At 43.1% G+C, this 26,839-nt stretch overlaps 1 protein-coding gene across 1 annotated transcript in view; it reads left to right on the forward strand.

The window, feature by feature from the left end:
• dicer1 (dicer 1, ribonuclease type III) overlaps window positions 1-26,839 on the forward strand; it is a 154,189-nt gene that overhangs the window by 9,678 nt on the left and 117,672 nt on the right. The window contains exons 5-8 of the mRNA XM_034195024.1: window positions 2,627-2,761; window positions 11,864-12,024; window positions 18,045-18,213; window positions 21,805-22,277. Coding sequence (XP_034050915.1) covers window positions 2,627-2,761; window positions 11,864-12,024; window positions 18,045-18,213; window positions 21,805-22,277 — 938 coding nt within the window. The remainder of the gene's footprint in view (window positions 1-2,626; window positions 2,762-11,863; window positions 12,025-18,044; window positions 18,214-21,804; window positions 22,278-26,839) is intronic.

Below are 26,839 nucleotides of genomic sequence, written 5' to 3' on the forward strand. Positions count from 1 at the left end.
GGTCTGGTTTGGGAATCACAGATTCTCATCTCTGCTGTTTGCGGACGATGTGGTTCTGTTGGCTTCATCAAATCAGGACCTTCAGCGTGCACTGGGGCGGTTTGCAGCCAAGTGTGAAGCGTCCGGGATGAAAATCAGCACCTCCAAATCCGAGGCCATGGTTCTCGAACGGAAAAAGGTGCTTTGCCCTCTTCAGGTTGGAGTGTCCTTGCCTCAAGTGGAGGAGTTTAAGTATCTCGGGGTCTTGTTCATGAGTGAGGGACAGATGGAGCGTGAGATCGACAGACGGATCGGTGCAGCATCTGCAGTGATGCGGTCGCTGTATCGGACCGTCGTGGTGAAGAGAGAGCTGAGTAGGGGGCAAAGCTCTTGATTTACCGATCGATCTACGTTCCGACCCTCACCTATGGTCATGAGATTTGGCTCATGACCGAAAGAACGAGATCGCGAGTACAAGCGGCCGAGATGAGTTTCCTCCGCAGGGTGGCTGGGCGCTCCCTTAGAGATAGGGTGAGGAGCTCGGAGTCGAGCCGCTGCTCCTCCACGTTGAAAGGAGCCAGTTGAGGTGGCTCGGGCATCTTTTCCGAATGGGTGGATGGATGGAACTGTATAGTACATCCAAAAAATATTCACAGTGCTTCACTTTTTCCACATTTTATGTTACAGCCTTATTCCAAAATGGAGTAAATTTATTTTTTCCCTCAAAATTCTACTCACAACACCCCATAATGACAACATAAAAAAAAATTATTTTTTATTTTTTGAAAATTTATTACAAATAAAAAACTAAGAAATCACATGTCAATAAGTATTCACAGTCTTTGCCATGAAGCTCTAAATTGAGCTCAGGTGCCTCCTGTTTCCACTGATCATCCCTGAGATGTTTCTGCAGCTTAATTGGAGTCCACCTGGAGTAAATTCAGTTGATTGGACATGATTTGGACACACACCTGTCTACATATAAGGTCCCACAGTCAGAGCACAAACCAAGCATGAAGTCAAAGGAATTGTCTGTAGACCTCTGAGACAGAATTGTCTGGAGACACTAATCTGGGGAAGGGTACAGAAACATTTCAATGAGCACAGTGGCCTCCATCATCTGTAAATGGAAGAAGTTCAGATCCACCAGGACTCTTCCTAGAGCTGGACGCATGTCTAAACTGAGCGTTCGGGGGAGAAGGACCTTAGTCAGGGAGGTGACCAAGAACCTGATGGTCACTCTGTCAGTGCTCCAGCATTCCTCTGTGGAGAGAGGAAAACCTTCCAGAAGGACAACCATCTCTGCAGCAGTCCACCAATCAGGCCTGTATGGTAGAGTGTCCAGACAGAAGTTACTCCTTAGTAAAAGGCACATGACAGCCCACCTGGAGTTTGACAAAAGGCACCTGAAGGACTCTCAGACCAGGAGAAACAAACTTCTCTGGTCTGAGGAGACAAAGATTGAACTCTTTGGCCTCATGTTTGGAGGAAACCAGGCACCATCCCTACAGTGAAGCATGGTGGTGGCAGCATCATGCTGTGGGGATGTTTTTCAGCAGCAGGAACTGGGAGACTAGTCAGGATTGAGGGAAAGATGAATGCAGCAATGTACAGAGACATCCTGGATGAAAACCTGCTCCAGAGCGCTCTGGACCTCAGACTGGGGTGACGGTTCATCTTTCAGCAGGACAATGACCCTAAGCACACAGCCAAGATATCAAAGGAGTGAATGTCCTTGAGTGGCCCAGCCAGAGTCCACACCTGAATCTGATTGAGGAGAGGAATGGACCAAACTGCCCAAAGATAGGTGCACCAAGCTTGTGGCAGCATATTCAAGAAGACTTGAGGCTGAAATTGTTGTCAAAGATGCATCAACAAAGTATTGAGCAAAGGGTGTGAATACTTATGGACATGTGATTTATGAGTTTTTTTATTTGGAATAAATTTTCAAAAAAAAAACTTTTTGTGTGTTGCCATTATGGGGTGTCGTGTGTAGAATTTTGAGGAAAAATATCAATTTACTCCATTTTGGAATAAGGCTACACTGTTTTTGTTTTGGTTTTGTTTTTGTTTTGTTTTTTCTTTTTTTCAGTTTGTGTCAAAAAACATTTGCCATGAAGTGTGCAGACAGCTGGAACAAGCTGTTACAAAATAAAACACACATGGTCACACAGAAAAACCCAAACCATGCATGATAAAAGTGACATCCAAAAAAAGCGAAGATGCAGGTGGTTTATTAATCCCCATTTACACGGGCAGACAGCAGGATCGAAAGTAAAGTAAAACCATTAAAATACAATAAAACTGATCCACAGCAAGGAAACAGAAAAAACTGCAATTGCTGACTAAAAAAATGAATTCATGTGACGCGTGTCAGACGTGAGGAGGAAAACACCCAGTATCTGATTTGAGCTGTCAGATCTGAACTGATTTTTACCGCTCCCAACAGCCACTAGAGGGCATTGACCCCTTTTCTTCAGAGCGTCCCAGCTGTCACCAGCTGATTCAAAGGGACGTTACAGTGTGACAGACATCACTTGTGACACGGTAACGGCCGGTGATAACCCTGAAGTGGTGCATGTGGACCTGACTGTAATTTATTTTCTCTCTCTTCCTGTGTTGTGATGTTTTTCTTGTTGTCACACAGGTGCTGGTCATGACTTGCCACATATTCCTGCACATTCTGAAGAAGGGGATCTTGGTGTTGTCAAAAATCAATCTTGTGGTTTTTGATGATTGTCACCTGGCCATCGTAGACCACCCTTACTGTGAGATCATGAAGGTGAGGCGTCAGCAAGGTTTTACCCTTTCAGGGGACGTGATGCCATTTACTCCCATTGAAGGATTCTTGTGTTAACAGTTTTTGCTGTTGTTTTGTGGTGTTTGTTTGTGCCTGTCAGGATTAAAGTATTACTAGCGTGTTGTCTGTGGGGATCCATGGGCTCCGGATTGGGTCGTATTTATAAAATAGGTAGCTGACATTTTTGTGGTACTAAATTAAGCAAAGCTTGCATAATGAGTTGGAATGGTGTGTGAGTCCAGAATGTTTTTAGAACCTTCGACCTCAACAGTTTTTAGAAGAACTCAGCCCTTTCATTTTCTGATAATTATGTACATTTTTTAAGGTTAACTTTCTGTTTTAATGTACAACCTCAATTCCAATGAAGTTGGGACGTTGTGTAAAATGTAAATTAAAACCAGAATACAATGATTTTCAAATCTTCTTCAACCTATATTCAATTGAATACACCACAAAGACAAAATATTTAATGTTCAAACTGATAAACTTTAATGCGTTTGTGCAAATATTTACTCATTTTGAAATGGATGCCTGCAACACGTTTCAAAAAAGTTGGGAAGGGGCAGCAAAAGACTGAGAAAGTTGATGAATGTTCCAAAGAACACCTAATTGGAAACAGGTGAGTGTCATGATTGGGTATAAAAGGAGCATCCCCAAAAGGCTCAGCCATTCACAAGCAAAGATGGGATGAGGATCACCACTTTGTGAACGACTGCATGAAAAAAATAGTCCAACAGTTTAAAAACAATGTTTCTCAACATTCAGTTGCAAGGAATTTAGGGATTCCATCATCTACAGTCTATAATATAATTAGAAGATTCAGAGAATCTGGAGAACTTTCTACACGTAAGCGGCAAGGCCGAAAACCAACACTGAATGCCCGTGACCTAATGCCCGTGACCTTTGATCCCTGAGGCGGCACTGCATTAAAAACTGACATCATTGTGTAAAGGATCTTACTGCGTGGGCTCAGGAACCATTGTCAGTTAACACAGTTCGTCGCCACATCTACAAGTGCAAGTTAAAACTCTTACCATGCAAAGTGAAAGCCAAACATCAACAACATCCAGAAACGTCGCCGCCTTCTCTGGGCCCGAGCTCATTTGAAATGGACAGATGCAAAGTGGAAAAGTGTGCTGTGGTCTGATGAGTCCACATTTCAAATTGTTTTTGGAAATCATGGATGTCGTGTCCTCTGAACACAAGAGTAAAAAGACCATCCAGATTGTTACCAGCACCAAGTTCAAAAGCCAGCATCTGTGATGGTATGGGGGTGTGTTAGTGCCCATGGCATGGACAACTTACACATCTGTGATGGTATGGGGGTGTGTTAGTGCCCATGGCATGGACAACTTATACATCTGTGATGGCACCATCAATGCTGAAAGGTACATCCAGGTTTTGGAGCAACACATGCTGCCATCCAAGCAACGTCTTTTTCAGGGACATCCCTGCTTATTTCAGCAAGACAATGCCAAGCCACATTCTGCACGTGTTCCAACAGCGTGGCTTCGTAGTCAAAGAGTGCGGGTACTAGACTGGCCTGCCTGCAGTCCAGACCTGTCGCCCAGTGAAAATGTGTGGCGCATTATGAAGCCCAAAATACGACAACGGAGACCCCGGACTGTTGAACAACTGAAGTCGTACATCAAGCAAGAATGGGAAAGAATTCCACCTACAAAGCTTCAACAATTAGTGTCCTCAGTTCCCAAACACTTATTGAGTGTTGTTAGAAGGAAAGGTGATAAACATACCACTGTCCCAGCTTTTTTTTTAAACGTGTTGCAGGCATCCATTTCGAAATGAGCAAATATTTGCACAAAAACAATAAAGTTTATCAGTTTGAACATTAAATATCTTGTCTTTGTGGTGTATTCAATTGAATACAGGTTGAAGAGGATTTGAAAATCGTATTCTGTTTTTATTTACATTTTACACAACGTCCCAACTTCATTGGAATTGAGGTTGTGTGTGTGTGTGTGTGTGTGTGTGTGTGTGTGTGTGTACGAGGTCTGTTAGAAACGTATCTGACCTTTTTATTTTTTTCAAAAGCCTGATGGATTTGAATCACGTGTGCTTGCATGAGCAAACCTTGAACCTTCGTGTGCATGCGTGATTTTTTTTCACGCCTGTCGGTTGCGTCATTTGCTTGTAAGCAGCCTTTGTGTGAGGATGGGTGGAGTCTCTCGTCGTTTTTTCTTTACAAGGAAATGGCAGAACAACTGGAGCAGCGCGACTGCATCAAATTTTGCCAAAACTGGGCGACAGCCAGGTGGAAGCCAGTTTCTCAGATAGTCACACGACTGAAAAGCCACCGAAAGCCGTCTGAATCTTCCGAATGGTGGAAGAGGTGGGCATGTCACAACATGTCCTGTGAGACTTCATCACGGAGGCGCTTTTGTTCCGCTGTCAGCAGCTTCGGCATGAATTTCGCTGCAACTCTTTTCATGGCCAAATCTTCTGTCACAGTGGAATGTACCGAAAAAGTGCTGATGTCCACCTCTTCTGCAATTTCTCGGATAGTCACATGACGGTCCCACATCACCACAGCGTTCACTTTGGAAATGATCTGGTCATTTCAGCATGTTGATGGCCGCCCGGAGCGCGGCTCGCTCTCCACCGTTGTGCGGACGTCTTTAAACCGGTTGTACCACTCCTTAATCTGTGTGATGATTAAGGAAGGTGCCACTCTGAAAGGTGCAGTTTTGTTTTATTGGGGGGGATACCAGTCAGTATCTGGTGTGACCACCATTTGCCTCATGCAGTGCAACACATCTCCTTCGCATAGAGTTGATCAGGTTGTCAATTGTGGCCTGTGGAATGTTGGTCCACTCCTCTTCAATGGCTGTGCGAAGTTGCAGGATATTGGCAGGAACTGGTACACGCTGTCGTATACGCCGGTCCAGAGCATCCCAAACATGCTCAATGGGTGACATGTCCGGTGAGTATGCCGGCCATGCAAGAACTGGGACATTTTCAGCTTCTAAGAATTGTGTACAGATCCTTGCAACATGGGGCCGTGCATTATCCTGCTGCAACATGAGGTGATGTTCTTGGATGTATGGCACAACAGTGGGCCTCAGGATCTCGTCACGGTATCTCTGTGCATTCAAAATGTCATCAATAAAATGCACCTGTGTTCTTCGTCCATAACAGACGCCTGCCCATACCATAACCCCACCGCCACCATGGGCCACTCGATCCACAACATTGACATCAGAAAACCGCTCACCCACACAACGCCACACACGCTGTCTGCCATCTGCCCTGAACAGTGTGAACCGGGATTCATCCGTGAAGAGAACACCTCTCCAACGTGCCAAACGCCAGTGAATGTGAGCATTTGCCCACTCAAGTCGGTTTCGACGACGAACTGGAGTCAGGTCGAGACCCCGATGAGGACGACGAGCATGCAGATGAGCTTCCCTGAGACGGTTTCTGACAGTTTGTGCAGAAATTCTTTGGTTATGCAAACCGATTGTTTCAGCAGCTGTCCGAGTGGCTGGTCTCAGACGATCTTGGAGGTGAACATGCTGGATGTGGAGGTCCTGGGCTGGTGTGGTTACACATGGTCTGCGGTTGTGAGGCTGGTTGGATGTACTGCCAAATTCTCTGAAATGCCTTTGGAGACGGCTTATGGTAGAGAAATGAACATTCAATACACGAGCAACAGCTCTGGTTGACATTCCTGCTGTCAGCATGCCAATTGCACGCTCCCTCAAATCTTGCGACATCTGTGGCATTGTGCTGTGTGATAAAACTGCACCTTTCAGAGTGGCCTTTTATTGTGGGCAGTCTAAGGCACACCTGTGCACTAATCATGGTGTCTAATCAGCATCTTGATATGGCACACCTGTGAGGTGGGATGGATTATCTCAGCAAAGGACAAGTGCTCACTATCACAGATTTAGACTGGTTTATGAACAATATTTGAGGGAAATTTAGTTTTAGATCTTTGAGTTCATCTCATACAAAATGGGAGCAAAACCAAAAGTGCGTTTATATTTTTGTTGAGTGTGTGTATATATATATATATATATATATATATATATATATATATATATACACACACACACACACAACCCCTGGGAATAATTATGGAATCACCGGCCTTGGAGGATGTTCATTCAGTTGTTTAATTTTGTAGAAAAAAGCAGATCACAGACATAACACAAAACTAAAGTCATTTCAAATGGCAACTTTCTGGCTTTAAGAAACACTATAAGAAATCAGGAAAAACAAATTGTGGCAGTCAGTAACGGTTACTTTTTTAGAACAAGCAGAGGGAAAAAAAATATGGAATCACTCAATTCTGAGGAAAAAATTATGGAATCACCCTGTAAATTTTCATCCCAAAACTAACACCTGCATCAAATCAGATCTGCTCGTTAGTCTGCATCTAAAAAGGAGTGATCAGACCTTGGAGAGCTGTTGCACCAAGTGGACTGACATGAATCATGGCTCCAACACGAGAGATGTCAATTGAAACAAAGGAGAGGATTATCAAACTCTTAAAAGAGGGTAAATCATCACGCAATGTTGCAAAAGATGTTGGTTGTTCAGTCAGCTGTGTCTAAACTCTGGACCAAATACAAACAACATGGGAAGGTTGTTAAAGGAAAACATACTGGTAGACCAAGGAAGACATCAAAGCGTCAAGACAGAAAACTTAGAGCAATATGTCTCAATATGAGTCAACGTCTGTGACCGAACTATAAGAAACCGCCTAAAGGAAATGGGATTTACATACAGAAAAGCTAAACGAAAGCCATCATTAACACCTAAACAGAAAAAACAAGGTTACAGTGGGCTAAGGAAAAGCAATCGTGGACTGTGGATGACTGGATGAAAGTCATATTCAGTGATGAATCTTGAATCTGCATTGGGCAAGGTGATGATGCTGGAACTTTTGTTTGGTGCCTTTCCAATGAGATTTATAAAGATGACTGCCTGAAGAGAACATGTAAATTTCCACAGTCATTGATGATATGGGGCTGCATGTCAGGTAAAGGCACTGGGGAGATGGCTGTCATTACATCATCAATAAATGCACAAGTTTATGTTGATATTTTGGACAATTGAAAGGATGTTTGGGGATGATGAAATCATTTTTCAAGATGATAATGCATCTTGCCATAGAGCAAAAACTGTGAAAACATTCCTTGCAAAAAGACACATAGGGTCAATGTCATGGCCTGCAAATAGTCCGGATCTTAATCCAATTGAAAATCTTTGGTGGAAGTTGAAGAAAATGGTCCATGACAAGGCTCCAACCTGCAAAGCTGATCTGGCAACAGCAATCAGAGAAAGTTGGAGCCAGATTGATGAAGAGTACTGTTTGTCACTCATTAAGTCCATGCCTCAGAGACTGCAAGCTGTTAGAAAAGCCAGAGGTGGTGCAACAAAATACTAGTGATGTGTTGTAGCGTTCTCTTGTTTTTCATGATTCCACAATTCCACGTCCCAACAGCCAGGGGCTGTGAGCATGGACCGGGCCGCCGGGCCACCCGCCCTCGACCGCCACCCAATCCTCTCTGCACTCGACCCCCATGGCCCCCTCTGCAGGTGGTGAACCCACAGGAGGGCGGGCCCACGTCACTCTTTCGGGCTCCTCCACATCGAAAGGAGTCAGTTGAGGTGGCTCGGGCATCTTTTCCAGATGCCCCCTGGACGCCTCGCTGGAGAAGTGTTCCGGGCACGTCCCACTGGGAGGAGGCCCCGGGGAAGACCCAGGACACGCTGGAGGGACTACATCTCTCGGCTGGCTTGGAAACGCCTTGGGGTTCCCCCAGAGGAGCTGGGGGAGGTGTGTGTGGATCGGGAGGTCTGAGCGGCTTTGCTTGAGCTGCTGCCCCCGCGACCCGACTCTGGATAAAGCGGAAGAAAATGGATGGATGGATGGATGGATGGATTCCATAATTTTTTCCTCAGAATTGAATGATTCCATATTTTTTCCCTCTGTTTAGTTTAAAAAAGTAACCGTTACTGACTGCCACAATCTTTTTTTCTTGATTTCTTATAGTGTTTCTTAAAGCCAGAAAGTTGCCATTTGAAATGACTTTAGTTTTGTGTCATGTCTGTGATCTGCTTTTTTTCTACAAAATTAAACAACTGAATGAACATCCTCCGAGGCCGGTGATTCCATAATTTTTGCCAGGGGTTGTGTTTGTGTGTATATATAAATATATATAGACTAGGGGATGAAACTAAAGAACTTTTATTAATCCAGAAGGAACTGGAGTGCCGCAACAATAAACATTTCTTTTTTATAACAGTGAGAACAATGAGTACATCATGTTTATGCAAAATGACTGAATACACTTGCACAAGATGTTGATAGTATTGTACATAGCTCTCAGTAACTTAAAGAATGCTGATCATTATGTGTTCATTGTGCAGAAGGGGGAGGAGTTATACAGTTTGATTGCCACAGGTAGGAGGGGCCTCCTGTGGTGTTCTGTGGTGCATCTCGGTGGTCTCAGTCTGTGGCTGAAGGTGCTCTGACAGGACATCAGTGTAGCATGCAGGGGGTGGGAGGTGTTGTCCAGGTTGGTGTGCAGTTTCCTCAGCATCCTCCTCTCTGACACCTCCACCAGCTCCACCCCCAGGACAGAGCCAGCTCTCATGATGAGCTTGTTGAGTTTGTTCATGTCTGCTGCCTTCAGCCTGCTGCTCCACCACACTACAACGTAGAAGATGACGCTGGAGACCACTGAGTGACAAAGCATCTGCAACATATTTCTGCAGACATTGAAAGATCTGAGCCTCCTGAGGACGTCCAGTGGGCTCTGACCTTTCTTATACACAGCATCTGTATTTACAGTCCAGTGCAGTTTGTTGTCTGTGTGGACACCCAGGTACTTGTAGTAGTTCACATTGTCCACCTCAGTTCCATTAATGGTAACTGGGTTCAGACGGGTCTTTCGTCTTGTGAAGTCCACCAACAGCTCCTTGTTGGTCTACGTTGAGCTGCAGGTGGATGAGTCCACACTACTCCACAAACATATATAATTTCATTGAAGAGCACTGAGTCTCTTGAACGGAGCTGCTACTTTGGCTGTGATGGCTGGCTTGTTTTAGGTATAAACATGACATGACAATGTTTGATTTTTCTTAATTTTTCTTAATTCTGTATGATTTGCAAATGATACATTTGTGATCACATGATTGCCGTTTAAAAATTCACTGATAATAACAAATCTGTTTAAACACTGAGATGTCAATGCTGATGAAACATTAAATTTTTAAGTAAAGCAGTAAATTTAAGAACCATATGTTGCAAACAGCAACAGCACAGTAACACAGGCTGCGCAAAATAAAACCGTCCCATTTTAAAGGACATTAATACAGAAAGTGTTCACAGTGCTTTGAGTTTCTTCCATTTTGGAATAAAGCTGTGACATAAAAAATGAAACGCTGTGAATACTTTCAATATGCTCTGTATAGCTTTGTAAAAAAACAGTTTTCTGGTGCTTGAACAGGTTCACGTTATGCTTCCCTGAAATAATTCTGACAAAACGCTTGACTGTTACAGTAAGTCGCTGCATGCACCACCAGTGCAAGTCTCACTCCTCATCATGGCTCACACAAATCCTACGTTCGGTTGCAGTGTTGTCCTGTTTCTGTTTTATCACATCAAACACGTTTGGCTGTATTTCTAAATTAAAGCCTGTAATACACTGTAATTTTTGGCTCTCCAGCTGATTCAGAGATTAACATTGTGGAAAAAAATGGTGTTGTCTGAGAGCGGCGGTCTCACGTCTCATTGTGTGGCAGGTTCAAGGACAGCCTCGGGTAAGTATCAGACACCTTTTGAAATTCTGCAATGTGCGTGGGGAAGTGTACATTGAACTGATGCGGCTTGTCCTTATCACACTGTAGCGGGAAGGTTTACTGTTCATAACCATCTTTATTTAGTAAAAACAAAGCAGCCCCTCAGTATTCACTGTTAGCACACACCTACAAGTACAGTGGCTTGAAAAAGTGTTCAGCCCCTTGGTATTTCACACATTTTAATTTATGGCATTTCAAATGCAAAAAGTAAATCAGGCTTCTCAATGTAGAAAAAAATTTAAATTATCTTCCTTAAACTCAAACTGAAAGCAAATCTCTAAAATGATATAAATGTTCATGTCTCCATCCCCTGACTTGTCTGAAGAAAACTGGCAATTAAACTGATTATTTGCAGGTATTATACCAAAGGGCCTCAATACTGATGAAACCCATCATCTCGGCTTTTATATTTTTAATTAGTTTATATCAATTTGTAGAGATTTACTTTGAGTTTGGATTAAAGGAAGATAATTTTAGAAATTTTTATATTGAGAAGCCTGATTTACTTTTTGTATTTGAAATGCCATAAACAAATTAAAATGTGTGAAATACCAAGAGGTATGAACACTTTTTCAAGCCACTGTACAAGCTAACTTCACCACTTCATGCAGGTCAGTAGCTGGCTTGCGTGCACATGGGCCGGGGTCAGATTCAGGTCTGTAACTTTTATTGGGACCAGACTTTCTGTTTTATTGGGACCAGACTTTCACCGTAGCTGTCATGTTGTCCCACACCAGGACGGTGTGTTTAGAACCCCACTCCACCTGAGCTTGAGTGTTTGCAGCTGTCCATGTATTCATTCAGCTCTGTAACTTATGAATGCCTTATCCAGTTTATTCCAGAGTTGATTTGCATATTCATACGCTGCGTTTCCTCCCCCTGAGGGCCTCTGGGCCGTAGGGCAGCAACCTTTTCTGGATGGTGGGTGTGACTCAGATACTCCTTCCACCTGACACTCCTCTGACCAGCTGTCTTGTTTATAATGTTTTTTTTGTTTTTTTTCTCAGGATGACATATTCCTCAATAATGCAGTACTTTGATAATGATTTACAAAAACAACAACAGAAATCATCATCTTTGGTTCATCAGTTATTTGTCGGTCCATGGTACTTTTTGCTCTTAGTTGCGTCTCTGGTGCCGGTTTGAATCAGTTGCTGAGCAGTGCTTGGTGGGGCAGCATCTCACGCCGTCTGCAGAGGGAAGCTTCCTGTGTGATTTGTGGCTGAGTGCCTGTTGTCTCTCTGTGTGCAGCTGTTCGAGGGCTGCCTGTCTGCTCCTCAGGTCCTGGGTCTCACAGCTTCCATTCTGAATGGAAAATGTGACCCATCAGAGTTGGAGCAGAAGATCCACAACCTGGAACAGATTCTGAAGAGCAACGCGGAAACTGCCACCGACCTCGTGGTTCTGGACAGGTAAAAGCCAAGACACAGTACATTGTAGACGGTCAGAGTGTTTCAGGGGTTCATCCATTAAACCAGCAGTTCATTCATTCATTCGAGTTGTGTAGATTTAATGTGGATTGTGTGAGTGGGACAAAACCAGTCTCTGTGTTCCTGAAGACTCAAACATTATCAGAGCAGTGTTTATTTTATTTTGGTAAGGTTCTTGGAAATGGATTCAGTGAAGTGTGACAAAACATGCAAAAGAAGTTCAACGCTCAAATGGTAGTCAGCAGGCCATGTCATCTTATCTTATGTGTATGTGATCTCATGATTGGTTTTAGAGATAAAATTCATGATAATTTGCAAAATATCATTAAAAATGCATCAACACGTTGTTCTCCTCATGCTATTGTATCAATTTTCTGAAAAGTAATGAATTCTGATGGCTATTTTAGTCACTAATATTCATGTACAACTGCATTTATCAAAGCCGGACACCTCCTGGTTTGGCAATTCTGGCCAGTCAGGAGGCAGCATTTTCAGGCTTGTTCCCTTCACCAGAAAGTGTGCTTGAAGTGACATTCTGAAAGTGCAAGAGATCAAAGCACAAGTCAGAGGATACTGATGATGATGGTCTTCATTGCACAGACCTCTATCATTCTTATTATTGCAAGAGCAGCAGGGGCTCTGATAACATCTGGCACAGAAACCTGAAAGTTCCAGAAAATAAATAGTTTGTATTCAAATTAACATGTATGAGTATATTAACACATCAGCTGAGATTATTTTAAATATGTCATAAATATGTCATAATGATACGACATTTACACAGTAATGAAAATAAGTATTTGTTTGTGTACAGGATTTTGAGTGTCTGTAGTAATTGTGTGCAATTTTACTTAGCCTTTAGGCAATCATACATGGGTGTGCGTAAGAAATAGTAGCTATGTACACCAGCTTAATGTGCAAAAATCAAATATCCAATCATATACAGGCATCCCAAATGACATGATAATTTGTTTGTGAAAAACAATAAACAAGTATTTTTTACAATTGATTGCATGAAATATCCAGTATTTTGAAGTACTATACATCAAGTACACGTGATAAAATTCAAAGAACCGTATCTTTAGTTTGTCAGGAGACGCCTCAAGCCCACAGTTTGCCCAAAACAAATACGTAGTACAGTTACAAGAACTGAAGATGACTCACTGGATATAACAGACAAATTTATTCCATTTTCCTCAACCCAGCATAAAGCCCAGAGAACACCCATCATTTCAGCCTCTGCTGACTTCATATTCTGGAATATACACCCCACACACCACTTTGCCAGTCTCCTGGATCTTAGATCCATCTGTAAAAACCTTTAAATATCCCTCCCACTCTTCATACAGTTTAAGTTGTGTTTACACATAAGCAGGACGCGTTACGAGTGTCATATTTGTGTCCTTCTTGGCACATTCCTGACATTCTTAACGTGACTTAACGCATCTGAATAGGTTTCTTAATAGTGCGTGTTGGTGCGTGATAGTCTGGATTTTAGTGGAGCATGTTTTTGGCTGTCAAAAAAATCTTCCACGAATGTCACACACCACCCTCATTTCGCCTCATGTCGTGAAGGTTGTACCTGAGCGTGTTGATCCGTCTTGATTAGTGATGATCCTTAATAGAGTGTGACGGTGTTCTTCTCTGACGTGCGCACAATTAAACCCTGCTGCACTGCATTCAGTTTCATTGCTGCAGTATGCTGAAGGAGGACAGTGACACCAAGTCAGCTAAACGTCTCGTTCCAATGCTCCTCAGCGTGCTCCTGCAGGTGTTCCACCTGCTGCATGTGCCTGATGTTTGGGAAAACACGTGAGAAGAGAGCCGTGTGAAGCCACACGTGGCTCTCTCCATCTCCTCCTCTCTGCACCACTCCATGGCACAGAGCCCAACTAAGCATGCAGTCACAAAGTTCTGCTGTGGCTGTTGAGTCAAAACTGGAGCGATCTGAATTGTTCAGCAGCTGATGGTTGGATAAATATGGGTGTGTGTGTGTGTGGAGACAATTTGCCTCATTCACAACGTGACAGAATTTAATGATGTGCTGTTATGCATGATAGCGTGCAACAGTGCAGAACACTATTCTTGACCGTGCGTAATGGTTCTTGATAATTCTCCAGCAACACGTGCCATTAATCGTAACGTGTGGTAACAGGTTGCAGCAGTTCCTGAGGACACCTGACGCCTCTGCCCCGAATCATCACATTCATGATCAGCGGCCAAGAATCTGTATTTTGTGGTATTCATGACGTGCCGTCGTTATGTGTAAACGGAGCATTAGCACTCATGAGACCAAGCAAATTATTAACGTTATTTTTGGAGGCTTGCAGCAAAGTCAAATAAACAATAGGATCCGGGATAGTCCATGAAGGCACAGTCAGCCTGCACACAGTAAGGTGAAACATTCCCAGTCTTTCTGCCAGAGGCTTTACTTGTTCTCCAAAGTTTGTTTTAATTGGCTTCCCTTGGCCCATAAACTCTCAGTGGGCATCTAGCAAAGTTGTGGGTGGAATCCTCTCAGCTTGAGCTTTTAGTTTGACCAGGTAATTAATACCAGGTTTTGCCCGTCGCAGTGCTAATGGCAGTTCTCCTGTCTCTGCGCCTGGTCGGCACTGTGGATTCGTTAACGCTGTGTCGGGTTGGATTGCTGAATGCCCGCTCCATAGCAAATAAAGCGTTCTCTATTAATGAGCTTTTCGTCAGGAGAAAACCTGGATTTTCTTTTCCTCACAGAAACGTGGCAGAGGGAAAATGAGTTCATTAATTTAAATGAGCTCTGCCCTGTGGGTTGCTTAGCTGCTGGGAAGCCCCGCCCCTGCCGTCGTGGTGGAAGACTGGCTGCGGTGTACTGGGACAGGTACACAGCGCAGAACACGCCCCCTCTTTTGAGGCGCTTATGATGGAAGTTGGTTCCTCAGATAAATTTTGATCTTGATTTATCTCCCTCCAGATCATGCTGGGACTTTTCTTAAGGATTTTACAGATTATTATTATTATTATTATTTTTTTTTTTAACATCTAGAATTCATCTGGAAAAGGTTTTGATTATTGGTGATTTTAATTTACACATTGATGATGACACTTCCAGCCCAGCTTCGGGAACTTATATCAGTGGCTGAGGCTTTAATTTTAAGCAGTACGTGTCAGGCCCCACCCACACTAAAGGTCACACTTTAGATTTGGTGTTTGCATTGGACTTGCATATTGCCAATGTGTGTGTAGAGGACGTTCTTCTGAGTGACCATTGCTGTGTTTTCTTTGACCTGATGGCCCCACCTGAGCCTAGATGGGTACTTACTAGGGTGGAGAGGAGAACTATCACAGAGGCAGTAGCTATGTGGTTCTGTGATAACTTTGACCCTTTTTATAGAATTCTCTGAAATTGATGGCTTTCTGTATTGTTTTAACACTCACTGTGCTATTATTCTGGATCAAATAGCACCACTTAAAGCTAATAAGGTTTCCTGTGGGCGGTCTGTCCTTGGATCAATGATGCGATTATGAATCAAAGGAGATTATGTCGCCAGATTGAACTTTTATGGAAGTCAACAAAATTGGAGGTCCACAGGCTACATTTAAGAAATCTAATATCTTCCTTAAATAAGATGATAGTTTGCTGCTGTCATTTCCCTCTTGTTATGGTCCCCGGTATTTGGAACCTCCCCCTCAATACTAGGCCTCCTTTAACCCTGTTACAATTGCGGACATTCTATCTGTCATCAACAATATGAAACCATCCTCTGGTATTTTGGACGTACTTCCTATTACATTGTTTATGACTGTTTTTGACTCTATTGGGCTTTGTGTTGCTAAAATGTTCAATATGTCTTTGTTGACTGGTGTGTTTCCTTGTTCTTTTAAAATTGCTGTTGTGGAACCACAGCTAAAGAAAGCAGGATTGGACTCTGTGGAACTAAAGAACTTCAGACCAATATCAAAAAACCCCTTTTTGGCTGAAGTTTTGGAAAAGGTGGTCTGTGTCCACCTTTAATCATTTTTGCAGACTAACAACATGACATGACATTTTTCAGTCTGGGTACCTTGAGTTTCATTCCACTGAAACGGCCCTGTTGAAGGCGTCTAGTGACATTATGATGGCCGCTGATAGTGGTAAATGTTCTGTGCTGGTTTTATTAGATCTGTCATCTGCATTTGATACCATTGACCATTTTGATTAATAGACTGTGGGATACGGTTGGCATGTCGGGTCCTGTTTAGTTCTTACTTGGTTGGTAGAACTTTTAGTGTGTCTATGAACAATGTGATGTCTGAATCTGCTGATCTTTTGTGGGGTGTGCCGCAGGGCTCAGTCCTGGGTCCGATTTTGTTCCTGCTGTATATCCTTCCTCTTGGTAAGCTGATCCAGCAGTTCTGCGATGTGTCCTACCATCTGTATGCTGATGACTTGCAGCTGTACTGCTCCTTTAAGACAACTGAAGTGCAGAAACTCTGTTCTCTCATTAGTTGTCTCACTAAAGTTACAGAATGACTTACTGAGACCAGCCTGCAGTTGAATTCTAATAAGACTGAGACATTGATTGTAGCTCCAGATGGTGCTATGTCTGTCATTAAGCATCACCTTGGTAATCTGAGCAGCTCTGTTAAAGGCAGCCTGCGTAACCTGGGTGTCATTTTGGATGGAGGGATGTCTTTGGAACATCACACTAGGCAGCTCGTTAAGAACTGTTTTTTCCAAATTTGGAACATTTCCAAATAATGTAAAATGGTGGCCTTTAATGAACTAGAGATGATTGTACACGCATTTGTTTCCTCACGACTTGATTATTGTAACAGTCTCTTCACATGCCTCCATAAGAAAAAGCTGGCCCCCTGCAGGTAGTGCAGAACTCTGCTGCACGACTTCTTACCCGCGCCCACAGGAGGACACATATTACTCCTGTCCTCATGTCTCTACATTGTCTCCCTGTTTTTTACAGGATAAATTACAAAATACTCATGCTGACCTTTAGAGCTCTACACGGTCAGGCACCGGAATACATTAAGGACCTGATCCAGCCTTATGGTTCCAGCAGGAGCTGGAGGTCTTCCAATCAGAACCTGCTGATGGTTCCCCGTACGTGTTTCAAAACTCATAGAGACAGATCCTTTAAAGCTGTGGCACCTCGCCTCTGGAATGAGCTTCTCTGTTCCCTTCGCTCTCTGGATTCTGTGGATTCTTTTAGAAAGCAACTAAAGACACATTTTTTTCAAACTGCCATTTTAGTTTCAATCGCCTGACTGTTTTTATATTTGTATGTGTTTTGTTTTTGTTTATTTATATCATGTGAAGCACTTTGTGATCTTGGTCTGAGAAAAGCGCTATATAGAAAAGTGCTAAATGGTTCATCTGAAGTCTTTGTCATTTTGGTTTTGTTTCAACTCCACTGTGGACACGTGTGCGCGCATGAGACGTGCATGCCCTCTGCATGCATACATAACACTGCACTGCATTGTGAGGCCCTACGTCAGGAAGGGCATCCGGTGTAAAACATGTGCCAAATAAACATACAGGTTGAAGATCTGCTGTGGTGACCAAGAGTGGGGAAAAAAGTGAGAACCCAAAAGAAGAGGCGCTGCAGAGACCTGGACACCAGACTTCTAGCCAGTGTTGTCAGACGTTTTCAGTCCAATAATCACATAACAATGAAAGAAACATCTTGCGCATCATCTGACTCCTCAAATATGCAACAAAAACAATAATAATTTACATATGGGTTGAGATAATAATGAAAATAATACATGATAGTTGATGACATGAATTTGGATGGTTTGTGGTTATATTGTAACATCAGACCACATAGGAACACACTGACCAGTTAACCAGTTTATGTCCATAAACCAATGGTGCCGCATATCCACAGTTTTCTGACAGGATTAAAGGGGCCATCAGTGGTCCCAACACAAAACGTGCCGCACACCACGTGTTTTTTTTCTGACCCAGTGGGGAGGCGGGTCAGCTGGGTTCCTGAGCCAAGGACTGACTGCATGTCCATGTGTTTCAGATACGCTTCCCAGCCTAGAGAAGTGGTGCTAGACTGCGGCCGTTTGGCGGATCAGAGCGGCCTGACCTCCTGCCTGCAGGCCGAGCTGGATGAAGCGCTCCACTTCCTGAGGGATTGCAACCTATCTGCTGCCAGAGAGGAACGTGACCCCACATACATCTCGAAGCAGGTTAGAGGAGTTCTGAACAAGTGCAGGTGCACCAGGACCACTGTGGATGAAGCAGCCCACACTCAAATCTACAGTAGCCCCGTGTGGACGGGGTTCCTGTATGTTCTGGACAATAACTCACATTTTTATTGTTTTACTAGTCTGAGAGGTCCAGTGCGACTTAAATACTGAAAAATCATTATTCTGTCCATTTTTACTGACAGTGGAAACAAGAAACACAACATTAAACTGCTTGTTTTTTATAAAAAAATTGATTGATTGATTGATTGTTTTGTCCCTGGACTTAAAGCATTGGTTTTCCGAGCACTTGTGGTGACGCTCATGTCAAGTGTTTATTGTACAGGGTCACAACAGCAGATGCTCATTTCAAGTAAATATGAATAAATGTCTTTACCGAACAACAAAACATGCTCTGTTACCACGTGGTGCTGCAGAGAAACAGAACAGACCCAGTACTGACTAAATGCCACAGTGAGCTGGTTCACACTGGACTCAGCTTTTCTTTGAATCCCTGTAAGTCACTTCAGGAAGTGTTCCACATACAAAAGAATTCCACACCTGAAACTGGGGTTTCCCCAGATATCAGTCTGCGTGTCCATCACCCTCAGTGTTCAGTGGCTCCATACAAACTCCTGGACAACATATTAGTGACGTGTCTGTTGGCCCGGGATCACTGAGATCTGAGCTAATTTCTGTGGATCGATTTACAGAAGGTAAAAGATGCTGAAATATTTACTGGCGACTGTGCTTCATCCGCTTTCACAGACGTCAGGTCACAAGCCATCACCTCCTCCTCCTGATCTGCCTCTGAGGACTTTGGGTTTCAGCAGAGCCCTGCTAGCTCACATTCAGGGTTCCCGTTGGGCCTCGGTGGTTACTGTAGTGGCCACCTGGCACACCGTATTTCACCCCAACAGGCAGTCGCCTCCTTGATCTGTTACCTAGGTGTCATGACGCGGATGAGGGGTTGGATTTTGACACCTTCAGTAGACCACACACCGACTGGAACACAACAGTCTGTCAAGATACAGATTGATACTGGACCATCTTTACAGCACCCTTCCTTCTCATTTCCAGACTTCATTATCACCTGTACTATGAAATCATACACCAACTTAACATACGAGTAGGGCATATGCCACGCTGTGGGTGGCTCTTGTTTATTTTAAAGTAGATCATTTCTGTTCCATACCCCAGCATCGGGGAGTGAAAGTCCGACCGTGTGTTTGCTCCACCCACCCACTAAACCATTGGATTCTAATTAGTTTTCAGGCGGCAGGTGGTGAAATCCGCTGTTGTATTTGCACACGTAGAAACAGTTCATGGTTGGACTTCGACTCACAGCAGCCGGTGTTACCCACCTCTGCTACATCTGACAGGACGACAGGAAAACTACAGAGAAATGAGAGATCCAAGGGGGGAAAACAACAAGTCCGAACTAAGATGCTGCGAGGGTTTTTGATTTAACTATTTGTGTTGTTTGCTAAACTGATAAAAATTAATGTTTTGCAGTGGTGAAAATACAGATAATAAGTAAGTTTGCTCCCCAAGTGCCTGATCTGATGTTGTTAAAGGCTCGATGCTGCCTCCAGGAAACAACAAACATGGTTTCTCTGGTGTTTTTAGCTGAATATCAGATCAGCCTGAGTGGAGTCACAGCATCAAACACAACATCAAAGATGTCCTTAATTTCATGTTGAATGTCCAAAGTCTTTTGTTCGACTGTTTTATAAACTGCTTCTCTCAGCAACAGGCGGCTGCATCTCAGCTCACAAATTCAAAAAGGCAATGTCACCCTCTTGTGGGTAAATTGAGTATTTGCTAGTAAAGGTAAAACCTTTGCTGACAAAAAGAAGGGCATTTTGATGATGATGACCAAGCAGTTACAGAGCATCATGAAAGTATTCACAGCGCTTCACTTTTTTCCACATTTTGTTATATTAGTCTTATTCCAAAATGGATGAATTTTTTTTCCTCAAAATTCTACACACAATACCCCATAATGACTATGTGAAAAGTATTTTTTTTATTTTTTTTTATTTTAAATTTATTAAAAATAAAAACCTAAGAAATCACATGTCCATAAGTATTCACAGTCTTTGCCATGAAGCTCTAAATTGAGCTCAGGTGCCTCCTGTTTCCACTGATCATCCTTGAGATGTTTCTACAGCTTAATTGGAGTCCACCTGGGATACATTCAGTTGATTGGACATGATTTGGAAAGACACACACCAGCCTACATATAAGGTCCCACAGTTGACAGTCAGCACAAACCAAGCATGAAGTCAAAGGAATTGTCTGTAGACCTCAGAGACAGGATTGTCTGGAGGCACAAATCTGGGGAAGGGTACAGAAACATTTCTGCTGCTTTGAAGGTCCCAGTGAGCACAGTGGACTCTATCATCTGAAAATGGAAGAATGGAAGAATGGAAGATCCACCAGGACTCTTCCTAGAGCTGGATGCATGTCTAAAAGACACCTGAAGGACTCTCAGACCAGGAGAAACTTCTCTGGTCTGAGGAGACAAAGATTGAACTCTTTGGCCTCATGTTTGGCAGAAACCAGGCACCATCCCTACAGTGAAGCATGGTGGTGGCAGCATCATGCTGTGGGGATGTTTTTCAGCAGCAGGAACTGGGAGACTAGTCAGGATTGAGGGAAAGATGAATGCAGCAATGTACAGAGACATCCTGGATGAAAACCTGCTCCAGAGCGCTCTGGACCTCAGACTGGGGCAACAGTTCATCTTTCAGCAGGACAATGACCCTAAACACACAGCAAAGATATCAAAGGAGTGGCTTCAGGACAACTCTGTGAATGTCCTTGAGTGGCCCAGCCAGAGCCCAGACCTGAATCCGACTGAACATCTCTGGAGAGACCTGAAAATGTCTGTGCACCGACGCTCCCCATCCAACATGATGGAACTTGAGAGGTGCTGCAAAGAGGAATGGACCAAACTGGCCAAAGATAGGTGCACCAAGCTTGTGGCATCATATTCAAGAAGACGTGAGGCTGGAATTGCTGCCAAAGGTGCATCAACAAAGTATTGATTTATTGGCTGTGAATACTTATGGACATGTGATATGGACATCTGAGTTTATTATTTTTAGTAAACTTTTTATTCATGTTGTCATTATGGGGTGTTGTGAGTAGAATTTTGAGGGAAGAAATGAATTTCCTCCATTTTGGAGTACGGCTATAATAAAATGTGGAAAAAGTGAAGCGCTGTGAATACTTTCTGGATCCACTGCTACTCCAGCTGACAACAGACGAGACACGAGACATTGTTAATTCTCCACCATGCCTTTGTGATGTCATAAGGAGAAAATGTTGGGCATAAGCAAAGAGGCTTGGATTGTGTGTGATTGAGCTCTTGTTTAGCAGGTAGCTGCGAGTCACTTCACTGAGTCATATAACAGACTTTTAACCTCTAAATACATCTTTAAAGGATTAAAGCCGTGTGAGAGGAGGTGAGGACTTTTTGGTTGAATGCTGCACATGTTTGCACATGGATGAGTTTCATGAGGTGCTTTTCTGAGCAGTGGCAGCTGTGAAGTAACCCTTGGGTCCGTCTTCTGTTGTCCTGTCTAGGTTCTGAGCGACTGCTTGGCGGTGCTGCAGGTGCTGGGGCCCTGGTGTGCAGACAAGGCGGCCGGGATCATGGTGCGCGAGCTCCAGAAGTACATCAAACATGAGCAGGAAGAGCTCAACCGCAAGTTTTTGCTTTTCACTGACACTGTTCTGCGCAAAGTGCATGCCCTCTGTGAGGAGCACTTCTCCCCTGCCTCGCTGGACCTCAGGTTTGTCACGCCAAAGGTCCTCAGGCTGCTGGAGATCCTGCACGAATACAAGCCTTTTGAAAGGCAGCAGTTTGAAAGCGTGGAGTGGTACAACAACCGCAACCAGGACAATTATGTGTCCTGGAGCGACTCTGAGGAGGAAGACGAGGATGAGGAGGTGGAGGCCAAAGAGCGGCTGGAAGCCAACTTTCCCTCACCGTTCACAAACATTCTGTGTGGGATTGTCTTCGTGGAGCGGCGCTACACTGCCGTCGTCCTCAACCGGTAGGACTGTGCCCTTTTTGTGTTGTTGAGTCACAACTCCTTCACTCAGCTGCATGTTTTCTCTTTACTTTCTGCCCTGATCTTAACAACAAAAAATTTGGAGGTGTGTCCCTGTCACAGCGGGCGTCTGTCGCACATTATTACAAACATCACATGAATCATTCAGTGTGCATCGATTCACTTGTCGTCTGAAATTGCGACGCATCAGTTGCTGCGTGCTTGCATTGATTTTTTTTTTTTTTTTTCCCCTGTGGCACATTGACTATACCATCACTGATGGAAGCCTGAAAGCACATTTCTACCACAACAAATCTATTTCAAAATGGAGGCTTGCAAGCAGTTGGAAGCCATTTTTGATGCACTTAAACCATTTAAATCAGGCGTTTGGAGATGTTTTGGCTTTTTTTTTTTTTTTAAAGATTGGAAACTTGAGAAGACGCAGGTTGTTTGTAAAGAATCCTGAGGCCGCCGCTGCATCACTCGGCGAGACTGGTAAAGTATCTCAAATTCCTTTTGCCGAGGTGGTACTCTGTCAGTGTTGGACTCACTTTAAATCAGTCATTGACAGTGATGTTGTCTTCCTGTTTACTGTTTCAGTTCTGACAGTGTGATCAAACAGGTTCCACATATGAGGGAACTGATTCCTGTTTCTTAATGTTGAATCTGATAAATTTGCTGCTTATAAGGAGTAAAACAAATCCTCTGCCTCTAGTAGAATCAGAAGAAGAAGAAGATCAATACCATAGTGCCATACTGAATTGCAGCTTCTTATTTTCTATTTAAATTTTTGGTATCATTTCTTTGCATCGTGTTGAATCGTATCCCATTGTAAGGAACTGAATTGCTGTCAAATGCATATCAAATCGGGAGCAGGGGTGAATCGTATTGTATTGCTGGTAGTGTATCGAGGTGTGTATCGAATCATCTAGAATGAGATTCATATCGCTAGTGTCCAGTGTTCATGACGCCTTGAAAAGGAGTTTTCTGTATTTTCCAGAGTATAATTGCCTTTATAACTATTTAATAACTATTACTAAATAAACTTTTATATTCATCTTAACTGTTTATACAGGACTTTCCCAGGAATCAAAGCAGTAAACAAAATGAACTCCAGTAATAAAAGAATAAAAGTACAGTCCAGCTGTGCACAAAATTCCCAAATTTATGAGCTCATGGTACCACAAAATTTTGTACTGGTGTGACATTACAACCCCTGGCAAAAATTATGGAATCACCGGCCTCGGAGGATGTTCATTCAGTTGTTTAATTTTGTAGAAAAAAAGCAGATCACAGACATGACACAAAACTAAAGTCATTTCAAATGGCAACTTTCTGGCTTTAAGAAACACTATAAGAAATCAAGAAAAAAAAGATTGTGGCAGTCAGTAACTTACTTTTTTAGGCCAAGCAGAGGAAAAAAAATATGGAATCACTCAATTCTGAGGAAAAAATTATGGAATCACCCTGTAAATTTTCATCCCCAAAACTAACACCTGCATCAAATCAGATCTGCTCATTGACATTGACCCTATGCCATGACTTTGACCCTATGCCATGACATTGACCCTGTGCCATGACATTGACCCTATGTGTCTTTTTGCAAGGAATGTTTTCACAGTTTTTGCTCTATGGCAAGATGCATTATCATCTTGAAAAATGATTTCATCATCCCCAAACATCCTTTCAATTGATGGGATAAGAAAAGTGTCCAAAATATCAATGTAAACTTGTGCATTTATTGATGATGTAATGACAGCCATCTCCCCAGTGCCTTTACCTGACATGCAGCCCCATATCATCAATGACTGTGGAAATTTACATGTTCTCTTCAGGCAGTCATCTTTATAAATCTCATTGGAACGGCACCAAACAAAAGTTCCAGCATCATCACCTTGCCCAATGCAGATTCGAGATTCATCACTGAATATGACTTTCATCCAGTCATCCACAGTCCACGATTGCTTTTCCTTGGCCCATTGTAACCTTGTTTTTTTTCTGTTTAGGTGTTAATGATGCCTTTCGTTTAGCTTTTCTGTATGTAAATCCCATTTCCTTTAGGCGGTTTCTTACAGTTCGGTCACAGATGTTGACTCCAGTTTCCTCCCATTCGTTCCTCATTTGTTTTGTTGTACATTTTTCGATTTTTGAGACATATTGCTTTAAGTTTTCTGTCTTGACGCTTTGATGTCTTCCTTGGTCTACCAGTATGTTTGCCTTTAACAACCTTCCCATGTTGTTTGTATTTGGTCCAGAGTTTAGACACAGCTGACTGAACAACCAACATCTTTTGCAACATTGCGTGATGATTTACCCTCTTTTAAGAGTTTGATAATCCTCTCCTTTGTTTCAATTGACATCTCTCGTGTTGGAGCCATGATTCATGTCAGTCCACTTGGTGCAACAGCTCTCCAAGGTGTGATCACTCCTTTTTAGATGCAGACTAACGAGCAGATCTGAATTGATGCAGGTGTTAGTTTTGGGATGAAAATTTACAGGGTGATTCCATAATTTATTCCTCAGAATTGAGTGATTCCATATTTTTTTCCTCTGCTTGGTCTAAAAAAATAACCGTTACTGACTGCCACAATCTTTTTTTTCTTGATTTCTTATAGTGTTTCTTAAAGCCAGAAAGTTGCCATTTGAAATGACTTTAGTTTTGTGTCATGTCTGTGATCTGCTTTTTTTCTACAAAATTAAACAACTGAATGAACATCCTCTGAGGCCGGTGATTCCATAATTTTTGCCAGGGGTTGTATTATTATTTTTTGACAGGTGGGACTTATTCTCTGGAAGATACGGTGCTCCTCTCTTCATTTCCTCTATTTTTTGTATGTTCAACTTCTAACATGTGTCAAATATTACATGAAACAATGAATATCTGAGGAAACACTAAATCTAATTTGTAAAAGTTGTGTGTTTCAAGCTGAGCTGGGGCTAAATTGTTAGATTAATGTCTGGTTGTTTGACATCATCACTTAAATAGAACTGTTGGGTGAAACAGGTCACCCCCTCACACATCGTGCCAGCAGATGTGTTCCAAAGAACTTCAGATGTAGAACGTGTGGTCCTCCAGTCAGCATGTCCAGGCGTGACCCGTCTGTAAGAGTGTAGTGACGCAGCACTCAGAGCCACAGACGGCACCCGAGAAACGCCGGTCAGTGTTTGTGACCTCAGTCAGGAGAGTGGCGAGGTCAGATCCACATCAAACCCAGAAGAACCTCCAAACCCATATCAGGGTTTCCACAGCACACTGAGACCCCCCTGAAATCCTCAGAGAGACCTCTGTGGAGCCGTTCCACAAAATCTGTAGTGCTTACAAGACGGCTGCCACAACATTTTCTTTACACCAGATATTTCCTTACAACAGCTTTCATAGACATACAGGGGCATCGCAGAAAATCTGAATAGATGGAGTCCAGACCAGGCGGTGATTGTAGTTCTTATTTCTTGCATTCTAGTTCTTATTTCTTGTATGGAGAAAAAAGAAACTGGAAATACTTGACTTGAGGCTCATGTGCACACAGTCAGAACATCGAACCCACACAAGTTATTTTAATTTCTTAATTCGTCTCTGGTCCCCTCCTCTCCCGAGGTACTGATGAGGCGTTTAGCAGGCTGACGTCGTTAAATAGGTAGCTGGCGCAGTTTTGTAGACAGCAAGGCTTTAGCTTTATTGATAACTGGCCTTCGTTCTGGGGCTGCTGTGGCTTGCTGATGCAGGACGGCCTCCACCCTACTGGGGAAGGCGCCGCCATCTTGTCTGCGAACATAGAGCTCTACAGGAAGGATAACATTAGGAATCTACAGCAGGCCACGGAGCAGGAGATTAGAGACCCTGCAAGGCTTATGACAAATGTGAGTGTGGAATCCATTAGCTCAGTGGGGAAATTAGTGCAGAAAATCCACTATGTTGATAGTGCAGTTTGAGAGTTGAGACTGTGGCCTGCTTCCGTAGTCGTGTCCATAAAAATCATAGAGGGATATGCTTTCCAAACTTAATACCCATTACTATATTGGATGATGTTGAAATTGAGGATGGCCCAGTGGTTGTTCCAGCAATAGCAAAGATTTCGTGTCTGCTACCTACAACGTGCGTGGAATGTCTCAAACCTAAACCTACTTCTAGGCATCTTATATATGCTACTCTGGAACCACCCCTAAACCCAAACAGTTCAACTGTCAACCCCACTGAGGTCCTTAGACTGGGTCTCTTTAACATCAGATCACTGTCCTCAAAATCATTGTTGATCAATGATCTAATTATTGATCATCACTTAGATATGATTGGGCTATGTGAAACCTGGCTTAAACCTACAGCTGTCCTCCACTTAAATGAGGCCTGCCCACCAGCATATACATTTAATCACGTCCCTCGTGATGCGAAGCAAGGCAGGGGTGTTGCTCTTATTTATAAATCTAGGTTTAGGTTATTAGCTGTTGGGGGTTACAAATATAACTTGTTTGAGCATCTGATTCTCCGCTCTGCTCAGGATATTACACATTGCCAAGGTCAGAAGAATAAAAATCAGTCGTATTACTTTGTCACTGTATATAGGCCTCCT

Source organism: Thalassophryne amazonica, chromosome 19 (assembly GCF_902500255.1).
Source record: "Thalassophryne amazonica chromosome 19, fThaAma1.1, whole genome shotgun sequence".
Classification (NCBI taxonomy): Eukaryota; Metazoa; Chordata; class Actinopteri; order Batrachoidiformes; family Batrachoididae; genus Thalassophryne; species Thalassophryne amazonica.